We start from the raw sequence: 10,439 nt of genomic DNA, 5'->3' as shown, positions 1-10,439 counted from the left end.
TGAAACATCCCAAACCTGGGACGCGGAAAACCGGGGTTTTCCGCCAATAAAAGAAAGGGGGAAGTGTGAGGAAAGGTATTCCCACACGTAGGGGCAGTATAGGGTTAAGCTCTAACGGCCGTTATCCGGGGATATCCGGAGGCGGCGAATTCCCGAGGAGAGCTCTCCCGGGGTCCCAAGATAAGAGTTGGCCGCATTGGCCATCGCTGAATGCATTTAGACAACTTGATCCGCCTGGAGCATCGATGTCTTGGCCGACGCATCGAATAGGAATGAAAAATTACAAATGCTAAACTCGTTCGGGGTCCCCATTATCCATTTCACAAACTCCTGCTTGACGTTTGCATACCAGTCGAGTTCGGGCCAGTAGAATATCTGATAGCTTACACGTTCCTTGCGCGAGTTGTTAATGATGAAGAGGACATTCATTACCTTCAGAATGACATCCAAATCAGCATTGTATGGCATCAGCTAAAAGCGATGATGGCATTAGTGGTGGTGGTCGGTAATGGAATCAAATCCAAATCCTTACTCTTTGGGAACTCTCCAACGTTGGACTGATGGCCATCAGACCCATTTAGAAGCTGATGATGTGAATCACCACGTGCAGAAATATGTTAACCAGGCGCTCGAAGTAATCCACTGGCGTTTGGGCCAGCTATTTGTGTAGCACCTTGCTCGGATTCAGTATGGATCGGATCTGATCACAGAGGGATCAAAGATAGGTGGGGTGGAGGGATTGGTGATTGGGGATTTAATGCTGTCATGGAAGATGTACGCACCACCTGCTTTATGCTCTCATTCTCCACACTTCGTAGATGATCGAATGCCACCTCGGCGGCCTTCAGATCTAGTCCATAATTGCGTGCAGAGCAGTCAAAATGCTCGTCGTTCGAGAGCAGAAACGAGCCGTTCAGGCACGCCTGACTCTTGAAGATCACCTCCATGGACTGCAGAAGATCCAGGTCGCTCTGCTTGATATGCGCGCACTGCTGTGTGTCCTCTGCCGTCAGCGAGAGGATCGACCTCCGGAGCGAACCAGCGCGAGCGTGTGCCGATTGCCGCAGGCCATCTGGGTGATGGTGCTGCCCATCAGTTCCATGACCATGCGGGGTATCATCTCGTTGTAGCTGACGCCATGCCCCAGCTGGCCGTAGTTGCCAGCACCGCAGGTGAAGACGCCTCCCTCGTTGGTGAGGCACACGGAATACTCGTTACCGCAGGGCACGAATCTCACGCCCAGCGTGCGCATTGTCTTCAGTTGCGAGGGATACGCACGACTCTGCTCATCATTGAGCCCCAGCTGGCCGCAAGTGTTCTTGCCCCAGCCGAACACTGCACTGGACTTGGAGATGAGGAAAGAATGGTTGCCCCCACATGCGATGGTGGCCAGTGGGGTGCCCAAGATGGTCGTCAGCTGCACAGGGGCATTGAAGTGCGGCAGATCTTTGGGCGACTGGACGCCCAGCTGGCCATAGATGTTGTAGCCCCAGGAGTAGAGTTCGTCACCTAAAAGGAGGGGGGTTCACTATAGGGTGGGAATGCTTCAGAGAGGTAGAGGCTACTTACAGCTCGTGAGTGCCAGACTGTGATTGTTGCCGCACGCAATCTGCACCACCACCACCAATCTTTTGGACACTAGAAAGCACAAGATCTTTGACAGCTCAATGACATCGTTATCGGTGAAATGGCCCACCTGTCCGCAATCGTTGTCGCCGCAGCTCAGGATCTGGCCCCATTCGGTGAGGGCCATGGAATGGCGGCTGCCACAGGCAATCTGGATGACAACATAGGCCTGCAGCTCAGGTATCGGAACTGAAAAAGAGCGAGAAGAAGCGAACGGTTGAATGGGTAGTCATTTGATGCCGGTTCTTCGGGTCATGGATGGATAGAATATTTAGTGATGAAAGAGAGTACAAAACACGATTAATGAAATTTGCATACTCAACGGCGACATACGTGTCCTTTTGGTGGGCAACTCGTGGCCAAGCTGGTGGTGATCGTTGTTTCCGCAGGAAGAGCGTGTGGCGATGTCCGCAGGCAATCTGTTGCACCGGCGAACTCTATCTGACTAGGTGCAAGGATCTGCAGACGAACAAAACAAGAAAATCAAACCCGACAGTTTGTTAATGGGGTATCCAAATGTATTCCATTCCTTGTGTGCTTGTGCACAAGACTCACCTGCTCATTATCGATGCCACCAAGTCCCAATTGACAGTGTGAGGCGTCGCCCCAGCAATACAGGGCCATGGCTTTCCGTTGCACTCGATTGTTAACTGAAATTTATTTTTGTTTATTGTTGATTTTTTCGGCGTTTCTAGAAAAACTAAAAGGAAAACCGCAACAAAAAAACCAACAAATAATTGTTGCGGCCTGCCAACTTGTGGGAAATGGGTTCTATTAAGTTCTATGCTTGTTTACACTATAACACTTCCTTCACTGCCCGCTATTAAACTACGTTGGAATACAATATTCGGAAATTTCGAAATTGTTTTAAAATTTTTAGCTCCGAATCTGAATCTGCTTCAGTGCTGCTTAAATGATGACTGAATATTTGTACACAATAATGACATTCCTGCACTGTTTGCTTAGTTTGAATGTGGAAAACCCTTTGAAATACCTACTTTGTAGCAACGGCAATGATTTGAAAAAATGTATGTCATTTGGTATTTTTTTGTAGTCAAGTTGGCACTGCTAGTGCTGTCTCTGAACTGCTTGTTTTTGCGAAATCTGCCAGTGCACTGTGGGCCAGCGACCCCATCTTTCGACGTTAATTCGAAAAAATGCATGTCAATGAAACTTAATTTTATTTTAACATTTAATTAGTATATACATTAATTTAACAAAAATCAAAAATCTTTTTTGTTTTAATGCATCCCTGGCCTTTTTGCAGCGTTTTAAAGTCAGCTGTTTGATAAGCTACAATCGATAGTAAAAAACGCGGGAAACTGTTTGTTTACTTTGAGAGCTTACCAAATTGAAACTAAGTTCAAAAACTGAAATCAAAGTAATGGAAAAGAAAGGCCAGGGTATTTTGTGCCTATGTTTTTGTGTGTATTAATTTGTGTCGTCCAAAGGTAGAGAATACTTAACCAATGTGCCCGTCTCTTATGGTCAATAACTAATTTTGTGAGCAATTGTGCGAGAAAGTAATTATGTAATATTGTAGTGCAAATTGTGTATAAAATAATCCTAAAACTCGTTTTTGCGCCAATTTGCGCCGGTGTGCGCATTTTAATTTATTTGTAGGTGAGGCGGAGTTCACTTATGAAAAGCTGCTCAGTATTTACATTGAGAATAATCGAAGCGCCGCAGCACTTTCGAGTTGGATTTTTGAAGAACTGAAGGCATACAATATAAGCACGGAGAAAAAGGATGAAATAAATAATAAAGTAAGGAGCTTTTTTGTTATGAATAACAAAAACATTTTGTGTTAAAATGTGTTATATGTTATACGTATATGTTAATTGTTTTGTATTGTAAAAAAAAAAAAGAAAACCAAACCAATGTGTTCGTCTTGTGTGGAATAAGAACTAACTTTCTGCGTGTTTGTGCGTTATGTAATGTATGTTAAAATAAGGTAGAAAGTGTGTATTAAAAATAAGTAATAATCCGGTTTGCGGCTTTTTGCGGCTCTTGCGGTACTTTGAACTTTTAGATCAGCTTGAGTTCTGTCATGCAACGCTGCTGGACGTATGGATCGACAACGGCCGCAACTACCGCCCTTGCAAACTGGATAGTTGGCCAATTGACGGAATGTTCACTAACCAATGAAAACATTAGTGAAATTAACAAGAAATTTAAAAGCCTTGCAATTTATATTTCTTCGAATCTGCAAAAGTGCAACCGAAATATGCTCACATTTGGAAAAAAACATTCACAGTGGCTATCAATGCGCTTAAAAATTGTTTTGGAAAATAAAGAAGAGACGTACAGTCTTCAATTGGGTAGACCAAGGCTAACTTATGATGAAGCAGGGCCCCGTCTAAAACGAAAACTAGCTGCCGATGTAGCAATCAGTAATAAAAACGATACCAGTCTTTTAATTCATGCAGCAACAATGTCAGCCAGGAAATCATATGCAAATGATACTGCATTTTTAATGTTAGCACTTCTGAAAGCGAAGCTACTGAAGCTAAAAGAAAGCTCGATATTGTAGAACCAATACCTTTAACAACAAATGATGCTTTGGAATTCTTGCTGGAAAATTCTTTAAGCAAACGATTATATAATGAAATTCGTCAAATAAGCAAACAGCATAATTGTGACATATACCCAAGCTACCAAAATGTCCAGGAAGCCAAATTGCAATTGAGACCTGCGGGAATAACTGCTACAGAAACTATGGCAAAAGTTGCCTTGCAACATTTGTTAAACCACACTGCCAGCCGCATAATATTGTTACAGTAAGAGTTATTCGCTAACTTTGAAAACGTTTCTAGTATTACATTAATTGCGAGTTACGGATACGATGGATCAACTGGGCAAAGTATGTATAAAAAAAGATTTGAAACGAAGGAACCGGATGCTTTTGATCAATCTTTGTTTGTTACTACCCTTATACCTCTGAAGCTTATCGATGAAGCAGGAACAATTTTTTGGAATAATAGAACTCCGCAGTCTGTAAGATTTTGCCGACCACTCAAAATGGAATTCGCCAAAGAAACAAAAGATCATATTCTTGCAGAAAAAAACGATTTGGACACACAAATGAAAAGCTTGACTCCTTGAGTAGTAACAATTTCAAATGAAAAGAAGATCACTGTCTCATACGACCTTCAGATGACTCTTATAGATGGGAAAGTTTTAAACGTTTTAACGGGTACAAAATCTTGCCAATTGTGTTCAATATGTGGTGCAGGCCCAAAACAATTTATAGAAACTTATGATACAAATTCCTTTAAGCCAAATCCTCGGCATCTTCATTATGGGATAAGTCCACTTCATGCTTGGATACGCATTTTTGAATTGCTGCTTAAAATATCATATAGAATGGGGTTTAAAAAATGGAAAGTAAGAAACGAAAATGACAAATTGGAGATGATTGCCAAAAAAAAAAAACATATACAAAGAAGATTGTGGCAAGAAATGGGATTGCATGTGGATAAGCCAAAACAGAATGGAAGCGGAAACTCGAACGATGGCAACACTGCGAGAAAAGCTTTTTCAAATACGAAATTATTCGCATCAATTTTAGAACTCGATTTGGAGTTACTTGAGAGTCTGCATACTATTTTAATAGCTATTAACTGCGAATTTGCAATCGACGCTTTAAAACTTCAAAATTTCTCAGATAAAATCATTAGATCATACATGTTGCATTACTCTTGGTATCCTATGTCACCAACTCTCCATAAAATTTTAGTTCATGGATCACAAATAATAACTGCATCTGTGATGCCGGTAGGCTGTCTTGGAGAAAATGCGTCTGAAGCAAAAAAAAAATTTTACAAGCGTGACCGGCTAATGCACGCTCGACACAATTCGCGGGTAAATAATATGATGGATATATTCCAAAGTCCAAAGATCTATGGACTCTTCAGATCCCCTCTTCTCAAGAATATCCATTAAGAAGAGGGCAGCTCGACATAAAAAACAACCCCTTCCGCGAGATGTCATTGAGCTTTTAGAAACACCCCATTGGAATTTTCCAAAAAATATTCAGCCTTTAGCTATTGACTACAGTTTCGATTATGACTCGAATGAGTCGGAATTAGAGGATATAAATCCATATTCGTTTGAATTATCTGTGCAAAACAACTAAATGATAATTTAATATCAATTCTTAGAAATAGTTAAATAGTAGAATAAGAATTTGACCATAATAAGAATTGTTTATCAAAAAATTTGTTTTATATTTGTTCGGGCGAAGCCCGAGTGTAAATTTTATACCATTGTTTTATTGCCTATCAATTCACTTTCTTTTCTATTTGGTCATTATACTAAACTAACGTAACGTAAGCGTAGCTTTATCTATGCTCGCTCAGCAACATGCTCTCATTTAATCATCTATTCTTATCTATGCTCGCTCTTGTTATCTTTTCTTTCCTATGCCGTCGCTAAGCCGTCAGCAGCTGCGCCTGCTCGAGCAGTTACCGCTTGATATAGTTGGAGAACAGACCCTTTTGTCCCCAATCTATTACTTTGGCTCGAGATCGGCTCGCTTGCCTCATCCAAGTGTGTCACTCTAATACTATTGTAAAAGGCTCTGGCATCTTCGGCCACCCTCAACACACAAAATACCTATAATAAAATTTATAACGTTTTCGGAAATTAATAATTTGTGAAATTATTGAACAATCATAGTCAGCGAAAAAGCTCGTTGTCTCAACATTTGGTGACCCCGACGTGATCGTCAGTAACAATTTGGAAATAAACAATTATAAACAGTGAAAATTATCCGCTAAACATAACTGTTCGAACGCGAAGCGGTTAGTTCCCATTTCGTCGCGCGCTTGCTTACAAGCACTAATACAGCTACGTGCATAAGCGGCTTCGGGTTCGCTGCACTTGCGCTTGCATACCAAAAAAAATCAAACGGTTGGTTCTTCGATTCTTCTTTGTGCTTTGCTCGCTGCTGCCTGTCGAAAATGGATGAGTCTAATGACGTGCCGGAAAACAGGGTGTCTTTTTACAAACTAAAGGCACTCTCAATATACAACAAAGCCGTTTCACTTCGAGAGACGATATTGAATGATGAAAACAACCCAATCAGTGAAGATGCGCTAAGTGTTCATTTAAAATTCTTGGAAAAAATATCCGACTCATTTAATGTTACTCATTCTAATTTAGAAGAGCTTGATGTAAGCGAAATTGGCAGCGACTTAAGCAACAATTTTGAGGATTTGGCGATGGAAATCGAAGTTCGTATTCGCTCAGCACTCCGCAGGACTACCCAGAACATGCCGCATCACTCAACGATACGACCCGAGCTCAACGTTACTGCCTCCGGAAATGTACGGTCACGATATCATATTCCTGACATTAAACTTCCCACTTTCCGTGGAGGTTATACTGAGTGGGCAGACTTTTACTCGATGTTTAGCACAGTAATAGATCAGGAGCCCTTTCTATCAAAGATTGAGAAGTTCCAGCACCTGCGCTCATGTTTGGATGGACCTGCCCTGGAGGCTGTTCGCTCTTTGGAAGTATCGGAGAGCAATTATGATATTGCATTGGACATTTTAAACAATCGTTTCAATAATAAACGTTTAATCTTTCAGGCACACGTCGCTGAGATTCTGAGGCATGAGAAGGTTGAAGATGGGTCAACTACAAAGCTACGTACTTTATCGGACAAGCTTCATTCTCACATGAGAGCGCTTAGATCGATGGGTACCATGGAGGAAATAGCTGGATGCATCATCGTTCACTCCACATACAAGTATCTCGACTCTGATACCAGGACCAAATGGGAGGAGCTGTCGCCCCCTAACGTCATACCAACATGGGACCATTTTTCGGCTTTTTTGGAGAGGAGATGTCAAGCCATGGAGACCATGGATCAAGCTATGTTGATTCAAATCCATAGCAGTCAGGTTGGAAAACATAAACGAATCACTCATTCAAAACACAGTCTTGTTGCTACAAATACAATCGTATTGGAATGCGTGTTCTGTGATAATAAAGGGCATAACATTTACAGCTGCACTCGCTTTGGAAACCTTTCGCCATCTTTGCGTCTTAGAGAGGCAAGGAAGCTTAGAGTTTGCTTCAACTGTTTGAAGAAGGGACATCGGAATACCTCCTGCAGTTCAGGCTCTTGTCGCACATGCGGTGAAAAGCATCATACCCTTTTACATATCAACAATCCGCTGCCTACGTCAGTTAACACGGAACCTGCAAACGCTACTACGTCTCCTATTCAGACAGACTTATGCCCAGGCCCCAATCTTTCAAGTTCTCTTGTTGCCGCTTCATCACCATGCTCGCCTCCTGCTCAGAATCTTAGCTCAGACGTAGTGCTTCTAGCCACGACAGTCATTATGATAAAGAGTCGAGTTGGTGATCTTCTTCCTTGCCGGGCTCTTCTGGATTCAGGCTCTCAGATTAATTTAATAACCTCTCGCTTTGCTCAGAGGCTTCAGCTGAAACGAGCCAAAGGGTCGGTATCAGTATCGGGTATCGGCGCTGATTCTGCATTTCACACGGAAGGTTCAGTTAATTTGGTCATTCAATCCAGGACTTCCGATTACTTCACGAGTCTCACAGCTCTCGTTGCTCCACGTATTACAGGAAACCAGCCTGCTTCTTCATTTGATGTATCCAAATGGGAAATGCCATCCAATATCAGCCTTGCTGACCCACACTTTAACAAATCTCAGCGCATCGATGTACTTATTGGAGCCAGCTTATTTTACGACATTTTATGCGTTGGACAGATCAAATTGGAGAGGGGACTTCCTATAATACAAAAAACCCGTCTCGGCTGGGTTGTCACAGGTGGAGGTCAGTACTCCCGCAGCTCAGTGCTCCTAGCTGCCTCTAGTTCGACGGAATTGAGTCAAACGCCTACCGTTGGCTTGGATGAGCTAGTGCGAAGGTTCTGGGAAGTGGAAAACTGCCACGGTCCCGCTACAGAAGCAACAAAGGAGGAAATTGCTTGCGAGGAACATTTCAAAAAACATTGCGGTCGGCTTCCAAGTGGCGAATATTGCGTTCAATTGCCTTTAAAGCTGAGTGACAGTCTTCTTGGAGATTCTTATCAACAAGCCTATCGCAGATTTCTCAATCTAGAGCGCAAGTTGGTTCGCAAACCGCTTCTCAAGGCCCAATACGCCGCATTTATAAAGGAATACGTCGATTTGAATCACATGTCCCCTGTCAAAAGTGACGCACTTAAACAATGCAAATTTTTTCTTCCTCATCACTGCGTCTTAAGAGAAGACAAAACCACCACAAAACTCCGAGTAGTTTTCGACGGATCCGCTTGTACATCTACAGGATATTCCCTCAACGATATATTGATGTCAGGCCCAACAATTCAGCCAAAGTTAGTTACGACTCTTCTTCGATTTCGTACCTTTCGTATAGCATTGACTGGTGACATTTGTAAAATGTATAGATGCGTCCGTGTCTCGCCCCAAGATAGTTTTCTGCAGTGCATACTGTGGCGTGACTCACCCCTCGAGGAGCTAAGGACATTCAAGCTGGATACCGTGACCTATGGAACGAAACCAGCAGCATTTCTGGCCGTCCGTTCTATGCACCAACTAGCGGCAGACGAGAGTTCGTCATATCCAATTGGCTCTGAAGTTGTGCTGCGGGACTTTTACGTGGATGATTTGCTAACGGGGGGAGATACTACAAATGAGGTGCTGGAAATAATTCGCCAGGTGTCAGGACTATTAGCCAAAGGAAATTTCAAGATCAGAAAATGGTGTTCCAACGATACATATGTACTCGATCAAACACCCCATGAAGATAGGGAAACATTTGTTAAATTTACTGATGGCAGCGATGTAACCAAGACGCTAGGTTTAGCATGGAATCCCACTTCGGATGAGCTATTATTTTCATTCTGTCCCAATCAAGTCCCTTCGAAACCAACTAAGCGAGTTGTATTGTCAACTATTGCACGATTTTATGATCCACTCGGACTTATAGGGCCAGTTATTACTAAAGCAAAAATATTTCTACAGCAGCTGTGGAAAGAAAAGCTTCATTGGGATGAAAGTCTGCCAGTCTCCTTACGCACAACTTGGATCAACTTTATTCAGCAGTTTGACTCTATGCAACAAATTTCTTTCCCGCGCCTATCTTTCCTTCGAAGCAGCAACCTTGAAATGCATGGATTTTGTGATGCCAGCATGAGTGCTTATGGAGCTTGCATCTACGCTGTTTCGCAAGGCGACAATGGAGTCAAGGCAAATCTTCTATCTTCCAGATCTCGTGTAGCGCCACTGAAGACTATCACAATACCCAAGTTGGAATTATGTGGTGCAGCGCTACTCGCTCAGCTTATGCATGAAGTGTCTTTGATGAACTTCAAGTGCTCTTATTATTGCTGGTGTGACTCCACAGTCGTTTTGGCTTGCATCAAGAATCAACCATCCAACTTCAATGTATTTGTCGCTAATAGACTTTCTGTTATTCAGGAACTCACATCTGGAATGTCTTGGCTGCACGTGCCAACTGATCAAAACCCTGCCGATATGCTTTCTCGAGGATCATTACCAGCTGAGCTCATCAATTCTCATCTTTGGAAGTATGGACCTACATACTTGACAGCCAGTAAGGATCAATGGCCAAGTACACCTGCTCTTCCAGAGCCGGTTTTGGAGGCACGAAAAACCATACTAATTACAAACTGCGCGTCAAGATATTTGGTGGAAGAATCAAAGTTTGTAAATTCCTTCCCCAAAATGCAACGAATTTTTGCGTATGTATGCAAATTCATTCATCGACGAAAGTCTGGAATAACTGTGGAGGACTTGCGT

At 42.6% G+C, this 10,439-nt stretch overlaps 1 protein-coding gene across 1 annotated transcript; it reads right to left on the bottom strand.

The window, feature by feature from the left end:
* Positions 1-577: 577 nt before the first annotated feature.
* On the bottom strand, positions 578-2,250 carry LOC6603684 (probable E3 ubiquitin-protein ligase HERC4). The gene is made up of 6 exons (XM_026991920.1): positions 2,182-2,250; positions 1,980-2,085; positions 1,570-1,815; positions 1,040-1,509; positions 783-950; positions 578-658 (listed from the first exon to the last, which is right to left on the bottom strand). The coding sequence occupies exons 1-6, from the start codon at positions 2,248-2,250 to the stop codon at positions 578-580; spliced, it is 1,140 nt and encodes a 379-aa protein (XP_026847721.1).
* Between the last annotated feature and the right edge of the window lie 8,189 nt (positions 2,251-10,439).

This window comes from Drosophila persimilis, unplaced genomic scaffold, assembly GCF_003286085.1.
Source record: "Drosophila persimilis strain 14011-0111.01,24,50 unplaced genomic scaffold, DperRS2 tig00000697-arrow-arrow-pilon, whole genome shotgun sequence".
Taxonomy (NCBI): domain Eukaryota; kingdom Metazoa; phylum Arthropoda; class Insecta; order Diptera; family Drosophilidae; genus Drosophila; species Drosophila persimilis.
Note: the sequence above shows the minus strand (reverse complement) of the source record. Positions and strands in the feature narration are given on the sequence as shown.

Coding starts and splice junctions, on each gene's coding strand:
- LOC6603684 (XM_026991920.1), bottom strand. CDS start 2,250: ATGGCCCTGTATTGCTGGGGCGACGCCTCACACTGTCAATTGGGACTT. Junction 1,510..1,569: donor CAGTCTGGCACTCACGAGCT/GTAAGTAGCCTC, acceptor CCCTCCTTTTAG/GTGACGAACTCTACTCCTGG. Junction 951..1,039: donor ATCGGCACACGCTCGCGCTG/GTTCGCTCCGGA, acceptor GATCTTCTGCAG/TCCATGGAGGTGATCTTCAA.